The sequence below is a fragment of the Cherax quadricarinatus genome, chromosome 77 (assembly GCF_038502225.1).
Source record: "Cherax quadricarinatus isolate ZL_2023a chromosome 77, ASM3850222v1, whole genome shotgun sequence".
NCBI lineage: Eukaryota > Metazoa > Arthropoda > Malacostraca > Decapoda > Parastacidae > Cherax > Cherax quadricarinatus.
Window position 1 is genome coordinate 18514984 of NC_091368.1, and position 26725 is coordinate 18541708.

The 26725-nt window shown below is 46.1% G+C and overlaps 1 protein-coding gene across 1 annotated transcript in view; it reads left to right on the plus strand.

The window, feature by feature from the left end:
- LOC128702061 (glutamate receptor ionotropic, delta-2-like) overlaps positions 1–26725 on the plus strand; it is a 141761-nt gene that overhangs the window by 37399 nt on the left and 77637 nt on the right. The window contains exon 6 of the mRNA XM_070101511.1: positions 20268–20390. Coding sequence (XP_069957612.1) covers positions 20268–20390 — 123 coding nt within the window. The remainder of the gene's footprint in view (positions 1–20267; positions 20391–26725) is intronic.

A 26725-nucleotide genomic window follows, 5' to 3' on the forward strand; every position in this document is an offset into this window, starting at 1 on the left:
GATCTAATTTGGACACAAAAGTAGCCTTACCCACAAAGTCAATTACGTCATCCAGACGAGGAAGAGGGTAAGCATCTGTAATGGTGACCTCGTTCACCTTACGGTAGTCTGTACACATACGAAACCCTCCATCAGCCTTCTTCACAAGGATGCACGGTGAAGCCCATGGACTAGATGACTCCTCCACTAAACCATACTTTAACAAAAATTCTACTTCCTGCTGAAGTAGCCTTTGCTTTTCAGGATTAGCTCTGTAGGGGGAGAGTAATTGGTTTAGAGTTTCCCACATCTACATCATGGTAACCTAACGTACATTTTTTCGGCACATCCGAAAAAATATTAGGATATGACTGTAGAAGCTCAGTTAAATTTGTTGCTTGCATTTCAGATAATCCCTCCATTAAAGGGCTAGGATCCTTGAGGACAGAATTTGAAAGTTTAATATTAATTTCAGAGATAGAGTGCAAAGAGTCAGAGTTGTCCTCAGAGGTAGAGGACAGAGTCATTACTGGGACTTTATCTGGTGTATGAAAAGCTTTTATTTGATTAATGTGGTAAGTTTTAGTTTTTGAGGTCTTATCAATGGGAGCTACCACATAATTTACATCAGATAATGTACTTACAATCTGCATAGGTCCCGTAAATCTAGCTTTCAAGGTGTGGCCAGGTATAGGTTCCTGCACCAACACCTTGTCTCCTGGATGGAAGGAGCGGAATTGTGCACTTCTGTCATACCTCTGTTTCATCTTGCTTTGAGCTGTCTTTAGGTTAGCCTTGGCTAACTGACGTGCCACCTGCAACCTTGAAGACGGATTGTAGAATGTTGAGCTAACGTCTTCTCCCATCCATCCTTCTTTGAGCACCCGAAGAGGACCTCGTACATTGTGCCCAAAGATCAGCTCAAAAGGACTATACCCTGTAGACTCTTGCACCGTCTCTCGTACTGAGAACAGCAACAAAGGTAGTAATTCATCCCAGTCTGTAGGAAAGTCCATGCAAAAACTTCATCATTGTTTTTAATGTCTGGTGGAATCTTTCCAAGGCGCCTTGGGACTGAGGATGATAGGCAGTGGATAAGTTGTGGATTATCCCTAACCTAGTTAATACTTCCCTAAATGCTTTGGCAGTAAAGTTAGTACCTTGATCACTTTGAATAGTTTTAGGAATGCCAAAACAAGAAATGAAATTTGTTAAAGCTTTGAGAATAGCTTTAGATTTAATACTACGCATGGGAATTGCTTCAGGGTATCTGGTTACTTTATCCATAATCGTAAATAAATACTGATTTCCAGATTTTGACCTAGGTAGTGGACCTACACAATCTATAATTAAATCTGCAAAAGGTTCTCCATCAGCAGGTATAGGTTGGAGAGGGGCAGGTTTAATGGAATGTCCAGGTTTTCCAACTTGCTGACATTCTCGGTAACACCTAATATGATTCTTCACATCTTTCTTTAATTTTGGCCAATAAAATTCTTTTGTGATTCTATACAAGGTTTTTGTAATTCCTAAGTGACCTTCTAATGACGTATTATGAGCTATATTTAATATTTGAGGTCTATACTTTGTTGGAACCACTAACCTTGATAAATTAGACATATGTACAACTCTTGGGTATCTTTATTGAGGAAACGTTTCGCCACACAGTGGCTTCATCAGTCCATACAAAGGAGAATCTTGAAGAACAGGAGGAGAATGAGGTAATCAGTCCCTCAACCTTGAGTCGATGTGGTCAGTCCATCAATCTTGAATAGAATACGGCATACGTGCTGAGAAGGAGCTTATAAACCGTTGGCAGGAGAGGTGAAGCAGTCATAGGTCGTGTAACATTTGTTCAATGTTGAAGTAGGTCGTGCCCAAGAATTAGGCAAGAGAATAATTCCCAAGTATTAAGATCAGTCCATACTTGGGAATTCTTCGCTTGCCTAATTCTTGGGCACGACCTACTTCAACATTGAACAAATGTTACCTCTCCTGCCAACGGTTTATAAGCTCCTTCTCAGCACGTATGCCGTATTCTATTCAAGATTGATGGACTGACCACATCGACTCAAGGTTGAGGGACTGATTACCTCATTCTCCTCCTGTTCTTCAAGATTCTCCTTTGTATGGACTGATGAAGCCACTGTGTGGCGAAACGTTTCCTCAATAAAGATACCCAAGAGTTGTACATGTGTCTAATTTATCAACATGTCGGTTCTCTGAACCATTCATCTACAAACCACTAACCTGTTAAACAATTGCCGGCCCTCTATCTCCTTACCAGTCTCAGTGCAGATCAAATAATCGTTTTTAACTTCATACTTGACCGGATGACCCAAAGAGGATTTACCCATGGCTGCCTCAAAAGCGAATTTTAAAGAAGGGTCCTTTCGTTGTTCCTCCCGGAAGGACAGTCTCTCGGGCATGGAAACAGAGACATCTGGCAATCCTGCAACCTGGGAATAGGAAGGCTTGATCGGGGTCTGTTCACTTGATTTACGAGGCTCCGGCCGGTGTGCCTCGTAAAACAACGTGGCTATTCCGAGATTGGAGTCGTCCAAGGATAGGTCAACATTCTCTCCAGACAACCCTTGGGATGTTGCCCAAGTTATGGCCAACACCGGAGAAGAATTAATCATTATAGGTTCAGGACACGAACTAACAGTAGTAATGTTATTACCCAGTAATAACACTGCATCTTTCATGGGGAATCCTTTTGAGACACCTACAGTCAAGTACCCAGTGTAATATTTGCACTGTACATAAATTTTATGCAAAGGAACAGAATATATAGCTCCTCCAAATGCTTCCAATAAAACAGAGGAATTCAAAGAAGTATTCTCTGAAAGGGGTAATATTCCCTCTCTTACAAGTGAGCAATATGCTCCAGTATCTCTAAAGGTCTTTACTTTAGTTGTTTCTGAGTTTTCCTGAAGGGAAATAAGACTTTTGCAATAATAAGGGGCCATACCTTTTTTTACTTCTCTAGGGGACATGTTACTAGGGATATTAGAGATTTTCCCAATGGGTTGGGGTTTATGGGGGCAGTTAGGACTGATGTGACCTACTTTATTGCACCTGAAGCAGACGACAGGCTTGCCCTTTACTCCCTGTTGACGTTGCAAATGGTGTCGTTCTGGCTGGTGTCTCTCTGGATACTGTTGTCGAGATGCACCATGAGTAGTTTGCCTCTCCGCAGGTGGACCATATGTTGAGAAGCGTGGCTCACCAGGTGACTTAGTTGGCTGCCGTAGACGTTCTCCCTCCGGCTGGCACTTCATTCTCCAAGGTTGACGATCTCTGCTCATGCCAGGATGTTGAAAAGAGAGACGGGACCGCTCGGACAAGGTGCGGTTAGTTTCGAAGGTATCAGCCAACCTGGCTGCCTCCAACGCAGTGGTTAAGTCACGATCCTGCAGAAAGACTCGAACCTCTGGTCCCACAGACTCCAGCAGGTTATCAATCAGAATAAGCTGCACCAGCTCCTCAAAGGTAGAGACACCACTTGCTTTATACCAGCTGGTAAAAGCTTTGGTTTGCTGTCTCACAAAGTCCACTAGGGATTGACCAAGCTGTCGTCTGCCCAGCTTAAAATTCTTGCGGTATTTGGCTGGGATACATGTATATGCTCCCAACACTGTGGTCTTCACTACTTGATAATCAGAAAATTCAGCGTCATTTAATACTGACGTAAATTCCTGTGCCTTACCCGATAATGCTGTATGAACCAACGATGCCCATTGCTGTTCCGGCCACCTCAAGGCTCGAGCCTGATTTTCGAAGCTTTCGAAAAATTGCTCTGGTTCGGCCTCATTGAAGCGGGGAACAAACTGTACTGCTTTTTGTAAACTAAAATCATTTACAGAATGCGAAAACTGCCTCCTTTCTCTTTCCCTATCAAATTCTTCCCTTGCGAATGCTCTCTGTTCCCTAGTTTGCTCAAGATTGATTTTTGCCAGCTCAAGTGCCAACGACGCTGATTCCCCTTGAGACAACCCAGCTGCACTATACTGACCATTTTGCTCCGTAGGTGTATCATCTTCCTCCTGCGAGAACATAGTAGTTTTTGCCCTAGCTCCCGTAGAGGGAGGAGTCTGATGTGCCATCTCTTCTTCTATAAGTTTGTCAGCAATCAGTGAACGCAGTTGCGCAGCTGTGAGGGTGCGTTTGTATTTAATGCCAATGGAACGAGCAATTTGCCAACAACGCTGTAGGGACAATTTAGGTAGGTTATGCAAAGTATATGCCGACACCAGACGTCTGACTCGTCTAGGTGGCATAAGTTATTTGCTATGCACAGTACGATTGTAGAATACCCCAACGTAACACGTTAATTTGCAGAACACGCTTAGCTATGCACAGTACGTTTGCAGAATACGCATACAAGCAAAGCCGACTGCAAAATTTTCTCCACACCGACCAGGCTAGTAACAACTGACACGCAAAATTTATAAAGCAATGCCAGACAGCTACACTGTTCTAGAAGATTGACCTTAGCGAAGCGAGCACACCGAACAAGCTAGTAGCGAGCTGTTGAACGATCACACAATAGCAAGGCTGATCATAAAGCAACTGACACGCAAAATTTGTAAAGCAATGCCAGACAGCAAGCTGCACAATGTTCCTGCTACGAGCTTCACCCTAAACTCAACCGTTTCTCTAAGTCCAGCTCCAGCTCTCGGACAGGCTACCCATATTACAACCCAGGATTCCAAATGGCCTGTTACCCCGGGTGTAATGGGAGCAAAATAAACACAGTAGAAAAAGTTTAGACTTATATTATCCTTCACCAGTTTAGAACAGCAATATGTACACTATGTACAGTGATAAGTATAGTGCACTCCACGGAAAGCAAAGCAGAAATAGAAGCCACAAGATAGCAGACCGTGCTTCAACCAGCTCTAGAATGGGAATGACAAGGGCAGACAGGAGAGCGGTACCCACATAACCTCTGCGATTGCCAAAACCATCTTCTTATTGGCTAGAACCTGGTCACTAGTTGAACGACGGGGCCCCATCATCAACTCTTAGCAACCTGGTTCGCTGGTAGGGGGAGATAGCCTGTAAATGAGAGTGTGTACATGCGCCGAATAAAGGTTACGTACTCTTTGGATGCCACAATGGGTATGGGGTAACTACCGCCCAGAGGATGGGTATGGCGTAACTACCGCCTGCTGGATGGGTTTGGGGTAACTACCACCCACAGGATGGGTATGGAGTAACTACTGCCAAACAGGATGGGTATGGGGTAACTACGACCCACAGAATGGGTATGGGGTAACTACCTCCCAGAGGATGGGTATAAGGTAACTACCACTTACAGCATGGGTATGGGGTAACTACCGCCCACAGGATGGGTATGGCGTAACTACCGCCCGCAGGATGGGTTTGGGGTAACTACCGCCTCCATGATGGGTTTGGGGTAACTACCACCCACAGGATGGGTATGGGGCAACTACCACCCACAGGATGGGTATGGGGTAACTACCGCCCACAGGATGGGTATGGCATAACTACCGCCCAAAGGATGGGTTTGGGATAACTACCACCCACAGGATGGGTGTGGGGTAACTACCGCACACAGGATGGGAATTGGGAAACTACCGCCCACAGGATGGGTATGGGGTAACTACCACCCACAGGATGGGTATGGGGTAACTATCACCCACAGGATGGGTATCGGGTAACTACCACCCACAGGATGGGTATGGGGTAACTACTGCCCACAGGATGGGTATGGGGCAACTACTGCCCACAGGATGGGTATGGGGTAACTACCACCCACAGGATGGGACTGGGGTAACTACCACCTACAGGATGGGTATGGGGTAACTAGCACCCAAAGGAAGGGTATGGGGTAACTACCTCCAACAGGATGGGTATGGGGTAACTACCACCCACAAGATGGGTATGGAGTAACGACCGTCCACAGGATGGGTATGGCGTAACTACTGCCCGCAGGATGGGTTTGGGGTAACTACCGCCCACAGGATGGGTATGGGGAAACTACCGCCCACAGGATGGGTATGGGGTAACTACCAACCAAAGGATGGGTATGGGGTAACTACCGCCCACAGGATGGGTATGGGGTAACTACCATCTACAGGATGGGTATGAGGTAACTACCACCCACAGGATGGGTATGAGGTAACTACCACCCAGAGGATGGGTAAGGGGTAACTACCGCCCACAGGATAGGTATTGGGTAACTACCACCCACAGGATGGGTATGGGGCAACTACTGCCCACAGGATGGGTATGGCATAACTACCGCCCGCAGGATGGGATTGGGGTAACTACCACCCACAGGATGGGCATGGAGTAACTACAGCCCACAGGATGGGTATCGGGTAACTAAGTCCCACAGAATGGGTATGGGGTAACTACCACCCAGAGGATGGGTATGGGGTAAGTACCACTCACAGGACGGGTATGGGGTAACTACCGCCCACAGGATGGGTATGGCATAACTACCGCCCGCAGGATGGGTTTGGGGTAACTACCGCCCGCAGGATGGGTTTGGGGTAACTACCACCCACAGGATGGGTATAGGATAACTAAAACCCACAGGATGGGTATCGGGTAACTACCGCCCACAGGATGGGTTTGTGATAACTACCACCCACAGGATTGGTGAGGGGTAACTAACCCACACAGGATGGGTATGTGGAAACTACCGACCACATAATGGGTATGGGGTATCTACCACCCACAGGATGGGTATGGAGTAACTACCACCCATAGGATGGGTATGGGGTAACAACCACCCACAGGATGGGTATGGGGCAACTACTGACCACAGGATAGGTATGGGGTAACTATCGCCCACAGGATGGGTATGGCGTAACTACCGCCCACAGGATGGGTTTGGGATAACTACCACCCACAGGATTGGTGTGGGTTAACTACCCCTCACAGAATGGGTATGGGGAAACTACCGCCCACATAATGGGTATGGGGTATCTACCACCCACAGGATGGGTATGGGGTAACTACCACCCATAGGATGGGTATGGGGTAACTACCAAACACAGGATGGGTATGGGGCAACTACTGCCCACAGGATGGGAATGGGGTAACTACCACCCATAGGATGGGTATGGGGTAACTACCACCTACAGGATGGATATGGGGTAAGTACCACCCACAGGAAGGGTATGGGGTAACTACCGCCCACAGGATGGGTATGGCATAACTACCGCCTGCAGGATGGGTTTGGGGTAACTACCACCCACAGGATGGGTATGGGGTAACTACCGCCCACAGGATGGGTATGGGGTAACTACCACCCATAGGATGGGTACGGGGTAACTACTACCCACGGGATGGGTATGGGACAACTACTAACCACAGGATTGGTATGGGACAACTACTGTCCAAAGGATGGGTATGGGGTAACTACCAGCCATAGGATGGGTATGGGGTAAATATCACCTACAGGATGGGTATGGGGTAACTACCACACACAGGATGGGTATGGGGTAACTACCACCCACAGGAAGGGTATGGGGTAACTACCACCCACAGGATAAGTATGGGGTAACTACGACCCACAGGATGGGTATAGGGTAACTACAACCCACATGATGTGTATGGAGTAACGACCGTCCACAGGATGGGTATGGCGTAACTACCGCCCGCAGGACGGGTTAGGGGTATCTGCCGATCACAGGATTGGTATGGGGTAACTACTGCCCACAGGATGGGTGTGGGGTAACTACCACCCACAGCATGGGTATCGGGTAGCTACCACCCAAAGGATGGGTATGGGGTAACTACCACCCTAAGGATGGGTATGGGGTAACTACTGCCCACAGGATGGGTATGGGGCAAGTACCGCCCACAGGATGGGTATGGGGTAAATACCATCTACAGGATGGGAATGGGGTAACTACCACCCACAGGATGGGTATGGGGTAACTACCACCCACAGGATGGGTATGGGGCAACTACCGCCCACAGGATGGGTATGGGGTAACTACCACCCACAGGATTGGTATGGGGTAACTACCGTCCACAGGATGGGTATGGGGAAACTACGACCCAGAGGATGGGTATGGGGAAACTACGACCCACAGGATGGGTATCGGGTAACTACCACCCACAGGATGAGTATGGAGTAACGTCCGTCGACAGGATGGGTATGGTGCAACTACCGCCCGCAGGATGGGTTTGGGGTAATTACCGCCCAGAGGATGGGTATGGGGTAACTACCGCCCACAGGATGGGTATCGGGAAACTACCGCCCACAGGATGGGTATTTAGAAGCTACCGCCCACAGGATGGTTATGGGGTAACTACCACCCACAGCACCGGTATGTGGTAGCTACCGCCCAAAGGATGGGAATGGGGAAACTACCAACTACAGCATGGGTATGGGGTATCTACCACCCATAGGATGGGTATGGGGTAAGTAGCGCTCACAGGAGAGGTATGGGGTAACTACCACCCACAGGATGGGTATGGGGAACTACCACCCAGAGGATGGGTATGGAGTAACGACCGTCCACAGGATGGGTATTGCGTAACTACCGCCCACAGGATTGTTTTGGGGTAACTACCGCCCACAGCATGGGTATCGGGTAACTACCACCCAAAGCATGGGAATGGGGTAACTACCACCCACAGGATGGGTATGGGGTAACTACTGCCCACAGGATGTGTATTGGGTAACTACCGCCCACAGGGGGGGTATGGGGTAACTACCATCTACAGGATGGGTATGGGGTAACTACCACCCACAGGATGGGTATGGGGTAACTACAACCCACAGGATGGGTATGGGGTAACTGCCACCCACATGATGGGTATGGGGTAACTACAGCCCACAGGATGGGTTTTGGGTAACTTCCGCCCACAGGGGGGGTATGGGGTAACTACCATCTACAGGATGGGTATGGGGTAACTACCACCCACAGGATGGGTATGAGGTAACTACCACCCACAGGATGGGTATGGGGTAACTACCACCCACAGGATGGGTATGGGGTAACTACCGAACACAGGATGGGTATGGCGTAACTACCGCCCGCAGGATGGGTTTGGGGTAACTACCACCCTCAGGATGGGTATGGAGTAACTACCGCCCACAGGATGGGTATGGGGTAACTACGTCCCACAGAATGGGTATGGGGTAACAACCACCCAGAGGATGGGTATGGGGTAACTACAGCTAACAGGATGGGTATGGGGTAACTACCGCCCGCAGGATGGGTTTGGGGTAATTACCGCCCACAGGATGGGTATGGGGTAACTACCGCCAACAGGATGGGTATGGGGTAACTACCGCCCATAGGATGGGACTGGGGTAACTACAACCTACAGGATGGGTATGGGGTAACTACCACCTACAGGAAGGGTATGGGGTAACTACCTCCCACATTATGGGTATGGGGTAACTACCACCCACAAGATGGGTATGGAGTAATGACCGTCCACCGGATGGGTATGGCGTAACTACCGCCCAGAGGATGGGTTTGGGGTAACTTCCGCCCACAGGATGGGTATGGGGAAACTACCGCCCACAGGATGGGTATGGGGTAACTACCATCTACAGGATGGGCATGGGGTAACTACCACCCACAGGATGGGTATGGGGTAACTACCGCCCACAGGATAGGTATGGGGTAACTACCACCCATAGGATGGGTATGGGGTAACTACCGCCCACAGGATGGGTATGGCGTAACTACCGCCTGCAGGATGGGATTGGGGTAACTACCACCCACAGGATGGGTATGAAGTAACTACAGCCCACAGGATGGGTATGGGGTAACTACCGCTCACAGGATGGGTATGGGGTAACTTCCGCCCACAGGATGGGTATGGCGTAACTACCGCCCGCAGGATGGGTTTGGGGTAACTACCACCCCCAAGATGGGTATAGGGTAACTACCACCCACAGGATGGGTATGGGGTAACTACCGCCCACAGGATGGGTATGGCGTAACTACCGCCCACAGGATGTGTTTGGGATAACTACCACCCACAGGATTGGTGTGGGGTAACTACCCCACACAGGATGGGTATGGGGAAACTACCGCCCACATGATGGGTATGGGGTATCTACCACCTACAGGATGGGTATGGGGTAACTACCACCCATAGGATGGGTATGGGGTAACTACCACCCACAGGATGGGTATGGGGCAACTACTGCCCACAGGATGGGTATGGGGTAACTACAACCCATAGGATGGGTATGGGGTAACTACCACCTACAGGATGGGTATGGGGTAACTACCACTCACAGGAAGGGTATGGGGTAACTACCGCCCACAGGATGGGTATGGCGTAACTACCGCCCGCAGGATGGGTTTGGGGTAACTACCGCCCGCAGGATGTTTGGGGTAACTATTACCCACAGGATGGGTATGGGGTAACTACCACCCACAGGATGGGTATGGGGTAACTACCACCCATAGGATGGGTTTGGGGTAACTACTACCCACAGGATGGGTATGGGACAACTACTACCCACAGGATGGGTATGGGACAACTACTGCCCACAGGATGGGTATGGGGTAACTACCACCCATAGTTACTCCATACCCATCCTATCACCTACAGGATGGGTATGGGGTAACTACCACCAACCGGATGGGTATGGGGTAACTGCCTCCCACAGGAAGGGTATGGGTAACTACCGCCCACAAAATGGGTATGGGGAAACTACCGCCCACAGGATGGGTATGGGGTAACTACGACCCGCAGGATGGGTACAGGGTAACTACCACCCTCAGGATGGGTATGGAGTAACGACCGTCCACAGGATGGGTATGGGGTAACTACCGCCCACAGGATGGGTATGGAGAAGCTACCGCCCACAGGATGGGTGTGGGGTAACTACCTCCCACAGCATGGGTATCGGGTAGCTACCACCCAAAGGATGGGTATGGGATAACTGCCTCCCTAAGGATGGGTATGGGTTAACTACCACCCACAGGATTGGTATGGGGTAACTACCACCCACAGGATTGGTATGGGGTAACTACCACCCACAGGATGGGTATCGGGTAACTACCGTCCACAGGATGGGTATGGCGTAACTACCGCCCGCAGGATGGGTTTGGGGTAACTACCATCCACAGGATGGGTATGGAGTAGCTACCGCCCACAGGATGGGTATGGGGTAACTACGACCCACAGAATGGGTACAGGGTAACTACCACCCAGAGGATGGGTATGGGGAAACTACCGTCCACAGGATGGGTATGGCGTAACTACCACCCACAGGATGGGTTTAGGGTAACTACCGCTCGCAGGATGGGTTTGGGGTAGCTACCACCCACAGGATGGGTATGGGGTAACTACCACCCACAGGATGGGTTTGTGATGACTACCACTCACAGAATGGGTATGGGGTAACTACCCCCCACAGGATGGGTATCGGGAAACTACCGCCCACAGGATGGGTATGGGGAAACTACCGCCCACAGGATGGGTATGGGGTAACTACCACCCAATGCATGGGTATGCGGTAACTACCGCCCACAGGATGGGAATGGGGTAACTACCACCTACAGGATGGTTATGGGGTAACTACCACCCACAGGATGGGTATGGGGTAACTACCGCTCACAGGATGGGTATGGGGTAACTACCGCCCACAGGATGGGTATGGGGTAACTACCACCCACAGGATTGGTATGGAGTAACGACCGTCCACAGGATGGGTATGGCGTAACTACTGCCCACATGATGGGTTTGGGGTAACTACCGCCCACAGCATGGGTATCGGGTAACTACCACCCAAAGGATGGGTATGGGGTAACTACCATCCACAGGATGGGTATGGGGTAACTACTGCCCACAGGATGGGTATGGGGTAACTACCGCCCACAGGGTGGGTATGGGGTAACTACCATCTACAGGATGGGTATGGGGTAACTACCACCCACAGGATGGGTATGGGGTAACTGCCACCCACAGGATGGGTATGAGATAACTACAGCCCACAGGATGGGTATGGGGTAACTACAGCCCACAGGATGGGTATGTGGTAACTACCACCCACAGGATGGTTATGGGGTAACTACGACCCACAGAATGGGTATGGGGTACCTACCACCCAGAGGATGGGTATGGGGTAACTACCGCTCACAGAATGGGTATGGGGTAACTACCGCCCACAGGATTGGTATGGCGTAACTACCGCCCGCAGGATGGGTTTGGGGTAATTACCGCCCACAGGATGGGTATGGAGTAACTACCGCCCACAGGATGGGTATGGGGAAACTACCGCTCACAGGATGGGTATGGGGTAACTAACACCCACAGCATGGGCATGTGGTAACTACCGCCCACAGGATGGGAATGGGGTAACTACCACCTACAGGATGGGTATGGGGTAACTACCACCCACAGGATGGGTATGGGGTAACTACCGCTCACAGGATGGGTATGGGGTAACTACCACCCACAGGATGGGTATGGAGTAACGACCGTCCACAGGATGGGTATGGCGTAACTACTGCCCACAGGATGGGTTTGGGGTAACTACCGCCCACAGCATGGGTATCGGGTAACTACCACCCAAAGGATGGGTATGGGGTAACTACCACCCAAAGGATGGGTATGGGGTAACTTCTCCCCACAGGATGGGTATGGGGTAACTACCGCCCACAGGTTGGGTATGGGGTAACTACCATCTACATGATGGGTATGGGGTAACTACCACCCACAGGATGGGTATGGGGTAACTGCCACCCACAGGATGGGTATGGGGTAACTACAGCCCACAGGATGGGTATGGAGTAGCTACCACCCACAGGATGGGTATGGGGTAACTACCGCCCACAGGGTGGGTATGGGGTAACTACCATCTACATGATGGGTATGGGGTAACTACCACCTACAGGATGGGTATGGGGTAACTGCTACCCACAGGATGGGTATGGGGTAACTACCGCCCACAGGATGGGTATGGCGTAACTACCGCCTGCAGGATGGGTTTGGGGTAACTACCACCCTCAGGATGGGTATGTAGTAACTACCGCCCACAGGATGGGTATTGGGTAACTACGACCCACAGAATGGGTATGGGGTATCTACCACCCAGAGGATAGGTATGGGGTAACTACCGCTCACAGGATGGGTATGGGGTAACTACCGCCCACAGGATGGGTATGGCGTAACTACCGCCCACAGGATGGGTTTCGGGTAACTACCACCCACAGGATGGGTATGGGGTAACTACCGCCCACAGGATGGGTATGGGGTAACTACGACCCACAGGCTGGGTATGGAGTAACTACCGCCCACAGGATGGGTATGGCGTAACTACCGCCCACAGGATGGGTATGGTGAACTACCGCCCACAGGATGGGTATGGGTAACTACCGCCCACAGGATGGGTATGAGATGCGTAATAAAGATATTAAACTAACTAAAACTTGTCCACACACCAATTACTACTGCTACATCCAGCGAGAATTTACACGTCCCTCCTCATACTCTCCTTATTCCAATAAGCACAGCATGTCGGTACTTCGGAAGGTTTCTACATGAACTGAACCAGCAGGCTCCTCATAAGCCCTTCTTCCCGTGAGTCCCACCAACACAGCTACCCTCTCTACCCCGCTGCCCTCGCCTGCCCTCGCCTACCCTTGCGTGCCCATCACGTCACATTTACTTCCTCTGCTTACAAAGACAATCGCAACCATTACGAATATCTCGAAAAGACAGCCGCTTATCGGTCTTGATAAATCATCGTTCAACGGGAAACTAAACAAGAATGTGATCTAAACAGATAATCAGATTCATACCACATAAATCTGTACTCATCTAGACCCCTTGAACTTGTACCTTCTCGTGTACAGTTATATCAGTTTTCTATCCCACCTTAGCCCTAGAATTAGACTGAACAGTAATACATTATCGTCAAGACAGAATTCCTTTCCTTATTCTTATTACTTCTCATTTCTACACCTAATCCCCTTGTGGATATAAATGGATATAAATGCTCTGGGAAATGTGCAAAGGAGGATGACAAAGTTGATCCCATGTATCAGAAACCTTCCCTATGAGGATAGACTGAGGGCCATGAATCTGCACTCTCTAGAAAGACGTAGAATTAGGGGGGATGTGATTGAGGTGTATAAATGGAAGACAGGAATAAATAAAGAGGATGTAAATAGTGTGCTGAAAATATCTAGCCTAGACAGGACTCGCAGCAATGGTTTTAAGTTAGAAAAATTCAGATTCAGGAAGGATGTAGGAAAGTACTGGTTTGGTAATAGAGTTGTGGATGAGTGGAACAAACTCCCAAGTACAGTTATAGAGGCCAGAACGTTGTGTAGCTTTAAAAATAGGTTGGATAAATACATGAGTGGGTGTAGGTGGGTGTGAGTTGGACCTGATTAGCTTGTACTACAAGGTCGGTTGCCGTGTTCCTCCCTTAAGTCAAGGTGACCCGATCTGACTAGGTTGGGTGCATTGGCTTAAGCCGGTAGGAGAGTTGGACCTGCCTCGCACGGGCCAGTAGGCCTGCTGCAGTGTTCCTTCTTATGTTCTTACTACTACTACTACTCCTACTACTACTAATACTACTACTACTTATAATAATAAAATAATATAAATAAATATAACAATGATAATATAAATATAAGAATGAACATAATATCCCACAGATTTTCTCTGCAAATTCTAGAAAACTTTCGTATGACTTAGAAACATTAAAGTCAAGAAAGAAGAACGAACATTTCTTGATTCTACATGCAGTGTGTATATATGTACTTCAGGTGCGCCATGTACGTCCACATGCAGTGTGTATATATATACTTCAGGTGCGCCATGTATGTCCACATGCAGTGATTAACGGAGGAGAACAAGAGGATTTGTAGTAATCCTCCTGTTGTGAGTCCCCAGGTTAAGAGGGGAGCTTGGTCAGTGGCCAGGCAACATGGAACCAAGCTGAAGATCAAGAAAACGGTTGGAGAGGCAGAAACAACGAGAAACCAGAAGACTACCGTGGAAACTTCCAACCCATTCTCGGTGCTACCTGACGAATATGAGTGTTCTACTGGGAATGCCACAACGAGTACCAAAGAAGCATTGGCAGACGTGAGTGAGACATCCCTAGAAACCCCAACGAAGACCATCGAGAACGTCTTGACGAATTCTACAAGTGGTGTAATGCTACCTGGCGAATGTGAGTCGACTACTCAGATCATCACGACGGACGACGCCAAGGAAGGTAAAAACATTGTTGTTGTTGGGGATAGCCAGATTAGGTACATGGATAGGGCATTCTGCTTGAAGGATAGGAGTAGGAGGTAGAGAGTGTGTTTTCCTGGGGCTGGGATGAAGGATATTGTTAGCCGTCTGGATGACATCATGAGAGGTAATGGGAGCAATCCTATTATCTGTCTCAGTGCTGGAGGCAACGATGTTGGCAGACGTAGGAGTGAGGACCTGATTAGCAGGTATAGGTCAGCAATAGAGATAATTAGGAGGAAGGGTGGGAAACCTGTCATATGTGGCATTTTGCCAAGGAGAGGAGTTGGAAATGAATGGTTGTCCAGAGCAATTGGTGTCAATTGGTGGCTGGAAAAATACTGTAAGGAAAATGCGGTAACATTCATTGACAACTGGGACCTCTTCTATGGCAGAAATGACATGTATGCCAGGGATGGGGTTCACTTATCTAGGTGTGGGGTGGGAGCACTGGCCAATGCAGTGGAGGGAGCTGTTAGGTCTTTAAACTAGGAATAGTTAGTGGTATGGGTTTTTGTGGGAAAACTGTGAAGTCTCAGGGTAGATATATGAGTACTAGGAGAACTAGTAATAGGCCAAATGAGGTGGATATTGGAAAGCCAGTGGCACTAATTGACAAGGACAGTAATAGGTTTAGTGGAATAACAGAAAGGAGCAGGAAGGGTAAAGAGAGAGGAGGGTCTTTAAGTATTTATTACACAAATAGTCGCAGTGCTAGGAATAAGATGGACGAGTTGAGACTAGTTGCTAGTGCAGGTAACATAGATGTATTTGCAATTACTGAGACGTGGTTTAATTCAAAAAGTCGGGACATGCCTGCAGAATGTCACATTCAGGGTTTTAAATTGTTCCAAGTAGATAGAAGTATCGGGAAGGGGGGTGGGGTGGCATTGTATGTCCGAGATCGCTTGAACTGTTGCATAAAAACGGGTATTAAGTCTGAAGTAACACATACAGAGTCTGTTTGGATAGAATTTTCAGAGGTGCATGAAAAATTAATTTTAGGTGTGATATACCGTCCCCCAAATTTAGATAGGGACCAAGGGAGACTACTATGGGAGGAAATTGTTAGGGCCACAAGGCACGATAATGTAGTAATTCTAGGAGACTTTAACTTTAGTCATATTGATTGGAATTTCTTGACTGGGAATTTAGAATCATACGACTTCTTAGAAGTAGTTCAGGATTGTTTTTTGAAGCAGTTTGTGGCAGAACCTACAAGGGGTAATAACCTGCTTGACTTAGTTTTGGCAAACAATGAATCCCTTGTTAATAATTTAGAAGTTTCAGAGGAACTGGGTGCTAGCGACCACAAATCAATTACATTTAGAATTGAATGGAAGTATGATAGTAGGGATAACTCAGTAACAGTCCCAGATTTTCGCTTAGCAGATTACGATGGGCTTAGAGAACACTTATCATCTGTTGACTGGGGTAACGAAGAGAGCTATCAATATGACAGTTTTCTGAACACAACACATGCTGCTCAAAGAACGTTTATCCCTTATAAAGAAATTAGATCAAATAGAAATGACCCAAAATGGATGAATAATAGGCTGAAATATCTACTAAGGCATAAGAATGGAATTTATAGGCGTATCAAAAGAGGTGAGGGTCATCTTATGAATCAGTATATTGACATTAAGAGGGACATTAAAAAGGGGATAAGAAAAGCTAAAAGGGACTATGAAATTAAAGTTGCTAGGGATTCTAAAACTAACCCAAAAAGTTTTTTCCAGGTATATAGAACAAAAGTCAGAGATAAGATAGGTCCCCTTAAAAATAACTATGGGCATCTTACTGACAAAGAGAATGAAATGTGCTCGATTTTAAATAATTATTTTCTCTCGGTTTTTACACAGGAAGACACTAATAATATTCCGGTAATAAATTTTTATAGTGGGCCAGAAGAAGATAAATTATGTAACATCACAGTCACTAGTGAAATGGTTGTGAAGCAGATAGACAGACTGAAGCAAAATAAGTCACCGGGTCGTGATGAGGTTTTCTCAAGGGTTCTAAAGGAATGCAAAATGGAAGTCTGTGAACCATTAACTAATATTTTTAATTTATCTCTTCAAACAGGTGTAGTGTCTGATATGTGGAAGATGGCTAATGTAATTCCTATTTTTAAAACAGGGGACAAGTCGTTACCGTCAAATTACCGCCCAATAAGCCTGACCTCAATTGTAGGCAAATTACTAGAGTCAATTATTGCTCAAATTATAAGAAGCCATCCTGATAAGCATAGCTTGATTAATGATACTCAGCATGGATTCACAAGAGGCCGGTCTTGTTTAACTAATTTATTAACTTTCTTCAGTAAAGCTTTTGAGGCTGTTGACCACGATGAAGAATTTGATATTATTTACTTAGATTTTAGTAAGGCATTTGATAGAGTTCCGCACCAAAGACTGTTGAAGAAAGTAGCAGCTCATGGCATTGGGGGAAGGGTGCTCTCGTGGATCGAATCATGGCTCACAGACAGGAAGCAGAGAGTGTCCATAAATAGGGTTAAATCCGAGTGGGGATCAGTAACAAGTGGCGTTCCACAGGGATCAGTCTTGGGCCCATTGTTGTTTATAATATATATCAATGATCTTGATGAAGGAATTACTAGTGATATGAGCAAATTCGCCGATGACACGAAGATAGGTAGGATAATTGATTCAAACGTAGATGTTAGGGAACTTCAGGAGGATTTAGACAAACTCTACTGTTGATAAATTAGACACATATGCAACTCTTGGGTATCTTTATTGAGGAAACGTTTCGCCACACAGTGGCTTCATCAGTCCATACGTAATAAAGTTGGTAGAATTACCGACAATATGTAAAGTAAAAGGACACAAGAGCAACTAATGTGACATTTATTGTGGCAACGTTTCGCTCTCCAGGAGCTTTATCAAGCCATTACAAACAATACATGTACACAGAGGGTATATAAAGGCTCAGAGTGAGGTGAATACTAGTGAGGTACCATTTCGATGTTCACTAGTGGTAGTAGTAGTAGTAGTAGTAGTAGTAGTAGTGGTAGTGACAAAAGTAATACAATATGGTAGAGCAATTAATTCGTACATGAGTAAAAGGATATAAAAGCTATTACTTGGGTAACATAAAAATAGGTTGGACAAATACAAACTGGAATGAGGCAGCTTGTTTCAGTGTTCACTCTCTGTGCTTTGTGTAGTATAACAGGAGAGACTATGTGATGGCAGGGTTTACTGTTTTCAGGAGGATTCTTGCTAAGACTTCGGAGATGGTGAAGCTGCCGTTGTTTTGTTTAATTGTATTCGAAACAGCGATCATTGCTGATTCAAGGCACTTGCGTGTGCGGAAATTAGTTTCTTTGATCACTAATTGGGCGTCTCTGAATTTCATAAGATGATTGGTGGAATTTCGGTGTTGTACACAGGCGTTGTTTAAGTTGTCGTTCCTACATGCGTATATGTGTTCATTGAGGAGAAACTTGAAGAACAGGAGGAGAATGAGGTAATCAGTCCCTCAACCTTGAGTCGATGTGTTCAGTCCAATCCATCAGGCCATCAATAAAGATACCCAAGAGTTGCATATGTGTCTAATTTATCAACATGTCGGTTCTCTGAACCATTCATCTACAAACTCTACTCTTGGTCAGAAAAGTGGCAGATGCAGTTCAATGTAGATAAATGCAAGGTCCTGAAGCTCGGGAGTGTCCATAACCCTAGCACTTATAAGTTAAATAATGTAGAACTTAGCCATACAGATTGCGAAAAGGACTTGGGGGTTATGGTGAGCAGCAACCTTAAACCAAGACAGCAATGCCTAAGCGTACGTAATAAGGCAAATAGATTACTGGGATTTATATCAAGAAGTGTAAGCAACAGAGGTCCAGAGGTCATACTGCAGCTTTATACATCGTTAGTAAGGCCTCACCTAGATTATGCAGCTCAATTCTGGTCTCCATATTACAGAATGGACATAAATTCGTTAGAAAACATTTAGCGTAGGATGACTAAATTAATACATAGGATTAGAAATCTTCCTTATGAAGAAAGATTGAAGACTCTTAAGTTACATTCACTTGTTAGACGAAGAATGAGGGGAGACCTGATCGAAGTGTATAAGTGGAAGATAGGTATTAATAAAGGGGATATTAACAAGGTCTTGAGGATATCTCTCCAAGAGAGAACCCGCAGTAATGGATTTAAATTAGATAAGTTTAGATTTAGAAAGGACATAGGAAAGTATTGGTTTGGAAATAGGGTAGTTGATGAGTGGAACAGTCTACCTAGTTGGGTTATTGAGGCTAGGACTTTGGGTAGTTTCAAATTTAGGTTGGATAAGTACATGAGTGGGAGGGGTTGGATTTGAGTGGGACTTGCACATCGGAGCTTATTTCTTGGGTGGCATTGAAAATAAAGCTGGTCAAATGTTTGTTAGTGTGATGAAATGTAAAGGACCTGCCTAGTATGGGCCAACAGGTCTGCTGCAGTGTTCCTCCTTTCTTATGTTCTTATGTTCTTATGTATATATATATACTTCAGGTGCGCCATGTACGTCCACATGCACGGTGTATATATGTAGTACTCTAGGTGCGCCATGTACGTCCACATGCAGTGTGTATATATATACTTCAGGTGCGCCATGTACGTCCACATGCAGTTTGTATATATGTACTTTAGGTGCGCCATGTACGTCCACATGCAGTGTGTATATATGTACTTCAGGTGCGCCATGTACGTCCACATGAAGTGTGTATATATGTACTTCAGGTGCGCCATGTACGTCCACATGAAGTGTGTATATATGTACTTTAGGTGCGCCATGTACGTCCACATGCAGTTTGTATATATGTACTACAGGCGCGCCTTGTACTTCCACATGCAATGTGTATATATGTACTTTAGGTGTGCCATGTACGTCCACATGCAGTGTGTATATATGTACTTTAGGTGCGCCATGTACGTCCACATGCAGTGTGTATATATGTACTTCAGGTGCGCCATGTACGTCCACATGCAGTGTGTATATATGTACTTCAGGTGCGCCATGTACGTCCACATGCAGTGTGTATATATGTACTTCAGGTGCGCCATGTACGTCCACATGCCGTACAGCTGCCAGGGACCACTGAAGGTGGCCTCATGGACCCCTCACCGTGGTCTCGTTCTCACATCAAAAATCCCACTCTTTCCCGGCAAGTTTTCCAAGTGAGTACCATTGTTTGGTTGGGACAGGTACATGTTTATAGTGAATACCATTGTTGGGTTGTGACATGTACATGTTTATGGTGAGTACCATTGTTTGAGTGTGACAGGTACATGTTTATAGTGAATACCATTGTCGTGTTGTGACATGTACATGTTTATGGTGAGTACTATTGTTCGAGTTGTGACATGTGCATGTTTATGGTGAGTGCCATTGCTCGGGTTGTGACATGCACATGTTTATGGTGAGTACCATTGTTGGGTTTTGACATGTACATATTTATGGTGAGTACCATTGTACGGATTGTTGTAGACAGCCTGTACTGTCTGCACAGACAGCCCATGCTGTCTGCCAGCTTAGTTCATATTTCGCGCCTTTCTGGTGCTGCCACCTATAGGCGTTGCCACTTCAGCCTGCCTGCCCTTGCCATGCGCTCACTCTGGCGTCACTCTTCACACAGTCAAGAAGGCCTACTCCTAGCTCCTCTCGTGGGATGGCCCTGCCCGGGCCTTGGGCACAACACACAAGCCTGTGTACCCACCACTACTTAACAATAAAGTAAGAAGCCTCCGAAGACGTTTATCATTAACCACCCGCTTCAGCCCTACCAAACAAACTGGGTTATAAATGGTAGCAGCGGTGGTCGCAGCAGTGTGTTTGCCCGGAGAGAGGAAGGAAGGAATGAAGTTGTTCACTTCATCCCTCTACACAACAAGAATCCGTCTCTCAACGAGTTATCCTGACGTCGTGTCTGCACGTTTGAGCATCCAGACACAGGTACAAGCAGGATCCAGCTGAAATTTACCGAATTTCTTCGAGAATTGTAAGTGGCGTCCCAGTGACCCCATGCTACAGTGTCCCATGCTGTTTCTCAAGTCATGTGTTCAGCGTCACTTGTATGTTGCTGTTGTTGTTCAGCTCAGCACAGCTGTTTCAGCAAGCCAGAGGTGAGTTTCGTGGTGATTTCTGTGTCCAGTGTGTTTCCCTGTGTTTGTGGGTGGGAGAAGGAGGAATGGCCAGATGCTCCCTCGCCATACACTCACCCACGCTCCTCGCCACCACATTACCATACACTCACCACTACTCACTCCCTCTGCTGCGTTTTTCTGCTGTTTTTCGTTTGATTCATTGCCAGAGCCGTGTATCCAAGTGCCCGAGGCCACTCGAAGCAACGTAGATCAGCATGCCACGTAGATCACGACGCCACGTGGATCACGATGCCGCCATGTTGGGTGTGGGCGATGTCACGTGGACCTACGAGCTACGTGAGTTACCAGATGTCCCAGGCCATATGCTGTGGTCTGCTGCCCGCATCACATTAACGTCACCGACGATGCTGCCCGACTTCATGACATCATGATGTCTGCTGACGTTACCTCACGATGTCTGCCTGACGTCACCTCGAGATGTCTGCTGACGTCACCTCGCGACATCACATGATGTCACATCGAGTGTTTCTAGTAATTATTTCAGTATTGTCGAGAAGATTGAGAGAAGATATATGTCATGTGTTAATTAATTCCTCTCAGTCAGTGTTCTCACATGTTAGTGTACCGTATGTACCGCAGATGTGTTTAAAGTTTCCGTGTGTCCAGTGAGGTCTGAGCCAGACCTGAGTAGCACCTCTGTGCTAAGTCACCCGATGTGACCAGTGCATTTGACAGTTGTTATCAGACAGCCCTGAGCGTATGAGCCCCCTTGTACAGAAAGCTCTTATGCTCGTCGCTCGTGATGTTCTGCAAAATCGTACCTGCTACGATTCCCATCGAGATTTGTTTCACTTCGACTCCAGACCTTCAGAGTGCAGTTATATGTAGAGAAACAAGTCTGGGGATGCTTAGACTAACCTCTGCTATAACTCCAACTGCCGAGAGAATGACACTCGTTAAGCCACAGTTAGCCCTGTCGGCAGGCGCTGTGTCAGCCTCGTGTCACAAGCTTCAGTGAGCAGCCTGCACAAAGTAGATGTCACTCTGACTGCTAGCTCTCTCACTTCAGTCTGGTGTATAATGTTATGACTCCCAGATGTTTCGCCCAGTCGTCTCTGCCAAGACTCGCTCCACAACTCGCTCCACACTCGCCGGCAGTGACAGCCCAGTGAGAGTACCAGTCGAGAAGTGTCCTCCTGAGTCACTTGCCAAAAGTCCTGCCCAGTTGCCGAGTTTTGTCGACACCTCACTCGAGGGCACCAGCATGTTGTGCCCCAGGTTGAGTGAAACCTGCAGCGACTCCTACGATGTCTGCTTCACCGTTCCAGAGGAGACCGTACCCTGTTACGTCACAGCTCAGCGATGTCTCCCATGTTGCAGTATCTGTCCAGATGCAGGAAGGCGTTGCAGTATCTGTCCAGACGCAGGAAGGCATGCATTGATACACTTCGACGCTCACTGCCTATGACCACGATATTTAGCACACCCCACATGTTTTTTTCTTCCCTCCCTGTAGGAAGTTTTTTTTCCATGTCCATACGTATACATATGTTTTTATTTTGTGTTCTGTGCCCTGTGCCTACGAGAGAGAGACCGAGTTTTTTTTACTGCCAGACATGGTCGGGTCGACCATGTGGTAGGTGGCCGAGCGTATGTAGACAGCCTGTACTGTCTGCACAGACAGCCCATGCTGTCTGCCAGCTTAGTTCATATTTCGTGCCATGCTGGTGCTGCCACCTATAGGCGTTGCCACTTCAGCCTGCCTGCCCTTGCCATGCGCTCACTCTCACAGCGGCCTGGCAGGAAGACTTAAGGCCTAGTAGCTCTCTCGTGGGATGGCCCTCCCGGGCCATGGGCACAACACACAAGCCTGTGTACCCACCACGACTTAAAAATAAAGTAAGAAGCCTCCGAAGACGTATCATTTACTCCCCGCTACCAGAACACCAAACAATATTGGGTTGTGACATGTACATGTTTATGGTGAGTGCCATTGTTGGGTTGTGACATGTACATGTTTATGGTGAGTACCATTGTTGGGTTGTGACATGTACATGTTTATGGTGAGTACAATTGTTGGGTTGTGACATGTACATGTTTATGGTGAGTACCATTGTTGGGTTGTGACATGTATATGTTTATGGTGAGTACCATTGTTTGGTTGTGACATGTACATGTTTATGGTGAGTACCACTGTTGGGTTGTGACATGTACATATTTATGGTGAGTACCATTGTTCGGTTGTGACATGCACATGTTTATGGTGAGTACCATTGTTGGGTTGTGACATGTACATGTTAATGCTGAGTACCATTGTTCGGGTTGTGACAGGTACATGTTTATGGTGAGTACCGTTGTCGGGTTTGTGACATGTACATATTTATGGTGAGTACCATTGTTCGGGTTGTGACATATACATATTTATTGTGAGTACCATTGTTTGGTTGTGACATGTACATGTTTATAGTGAGTACCATTGTTCGGGTTGTGACATGTACATATTTATGGTGAGTACCATTGTTTGGGTTGTGACAGGTACATGTTTATGGTGAGTACCATTGTTCGGTTGTGACATGCACATGTTTATGGTGAGAACCATTGTTGGGTTGTGACATGTACATGTTTATGGTGAGAACCATTGTTGGGTTGTGACATGTACATGTTTATGGTGAGTACCATTGTTCGGTTGTGACATGTACATGTTTAAAGTGAATAACATTGTTTGGTTGTTACATGTACATGTTTATGGTGGACACTAAGTGTCCATAGAGATAACAATGTACTAGCATATATGTGAATTAAGTCAGCCTGGTGGAAACTTAACGTTCTCGCTTGATTGGTGTGATTCTGTTTTGCCTTCTGAGCATTTAAGATTCATGACAGTTTATTGTAACTCAAAGTAACATTCAGTAATTACTTTCTAATATTTTTTTGTGTATTTGTAAGTCTCACTAAACTATGTAGTGTTTATATTGCAATTTACATCGTGATACTTGATACTCATCAACATGTAACTGTTTAATTGCATTATTTAATAAGAGTTTTAAAATACTCACACAAATATAAATAAGAATTGGAAGGGAATTATATATATATATATATATATATATATATATATATATATATATATATATATATATATATATATATATATATATATATATATATATATAGGTATATAGGTATATATAGGTATATATAGGTATATTATAGGTAGTAGGTTGGTAGACAGCAACCACCCAGGGAAGTACTACCGTCCTGCCAGATGACTGTGAAACAAAAACCTGTAACTGTTTTGCATGATGGTAGGATTGCTGGTTTCTTTTTCTGTCTCATAAACACGCTAAGATAACAGGGATATCTTGCTACTCCTACTTACACTTTGGTCACACTTCACAGACACGCACATGCATATATATATATACATACATCTAGGTTTTTCTCTTTTTTCTAAATAGCTCTTGTTCTTTTTTATTTCTTCTATTGTCCATGGGGAAGTGGAAAAGAATCTTTCCTCCGTAAGCCATGCGTGTCGTATGAGGCGACTAAAATGCCGGGAGCAATGGGCTAGTAACCCCTTCTCCTGTATACAATTACTAAAAAAGAGAAGAAGAAAAACTTTATAAAACTGGGTTGCTTAAATGTGCGTGGATGTAGTGCGGATGACAAGAAACAGATGATTGCTGATGTTATGAATGAAAAGAAGTTGGATGTCCTGGCCCTAAGCGAAACAAAGCTGAAGGGGGTAGGAGAGTTTCAGTGGGGGGAAATAAATGGGATTAAATCTGGAGTATCTGAGAGAGTTAGAGCAAAGGAAGGGGTAGCAGTAATGTTAAATGATCAGTTATGGAAGGAGAAAAGAGAATATGAATGTGTAAATTCAAGAATTATGTGGATTAAAGTAAAGGTTGGATGCGAGAAGTGGGTCATAATAAGCGTGTATGCACCTGGAGAAGAGAGGAATGCAGAGGAGAGAGAGAGATTTTGGGAGATGTTAAGTGAATGTATAGGAGCCTTTGAACCAAGTGAGAGAGTAATTGTGGTAGGGGACTTGAATGCTAAAGTAGGAGAAACTTTTAGAGAGGGTGTGGTAGGTAAGTTTGGGGTGCCAGGTGTAAATGATAATGGGAGCCCTTTGATTGAACTTTGTATAGAAAGGGGTTTAGTTATAGGTAATACATATTTTAAGAAAAAGAGGATAAATAAGTATACACGATATGATGTAGGGCGAAATGACAGTAGTTTGTTGGATTATGTATTGGTAGATAAAAGACTGTTGAGTAGACTTCAGGATGTACATGTTTATAGAGGGGCCACAGATATATCAGATCACTTTCTAGTTGTAGCTATACTGAGAGTAAAAGGTAGATGGGATACAAGGAGAATAGAAGCATCAGGGAAGAGAGAGGTGAAGGTTTATAAACTAAAAGAGGAGGCAGTTAGGGTAAGATATAAACAGCTATTGGAGGATAGATGGGCTAATGAGAGCATAGGCAATGGGGTCGAAGAGGTATGGGGTAGGTTTAAAAATGTAGTGTTAGAGTGTTCAGCAGAAGTTTGTGGTTACAGGAAAGTGGGTGCAGGAGGGAAGAGGAGCGATTGGTGGAATGATGATGTAAAGAGAGTAGTAAGGGAGAAAAAGTTAGCATATGAGAAGTTTTTACAAAGTAGAAGTGATGCAAGGAGGGAAGAGTATATGGAGAAAAAGAGAGAAGTTAAGAGAGTGGTGAAGCAATGTAAAAAGAGAGCAAATGAGAGAGTGGGTGAGATGTTATCAACAAATTTTGTTGAAAATAAGAAAAAGTTTTGGAGTGAGATTAACAAGTTAAGAAAGCCTAGAGAACAAATGGATTTGTCAGTTAAAAATAGGAGAGGAGAGTTATTAAATGGAGAGGTAGAGGTATTGGGAAGATGGAAGGAATATTTTGAGGAATTGTTAAATGTTGATGAAGATAGGGAAGCTGTGATTTCGTGTATAGGGCAAGGAGGAATAACATCTTGTAGGAGTGAGGAAGAGCCAGTTGTGAGTGTGGGGGAAGTTCGTGAGGCAGTAGGTAAAATGAAAGGGGGTAAGGCAGCCGGGATTGATGGGATAAAGATAGAAATGTTAAAAGCAGGTGGGGATATAGTTTTGGAGTGGTTGGTGCAATTATTTAATAAATGTATGGAAGAGGGTAAGGTACCTAGGGATTGGCAGAGAGCATGCATAGTTCCTTTGTATAAAGGCAAAGGGGATAAAAGAGAGTGCAAAAATTATAGGGGGATAAGTCTGTTGAGTGTACCTGGTAAAGTGTATGGTAGAGTTATAATTGAAAGAATTAAGAGTAAGACGGAGAATAGGATAGCAGATGAACAAGGAGGCTTTAGGAAAGGTAGGGGGTGTGTGGACCAGGTGTTTACAGTGAAAC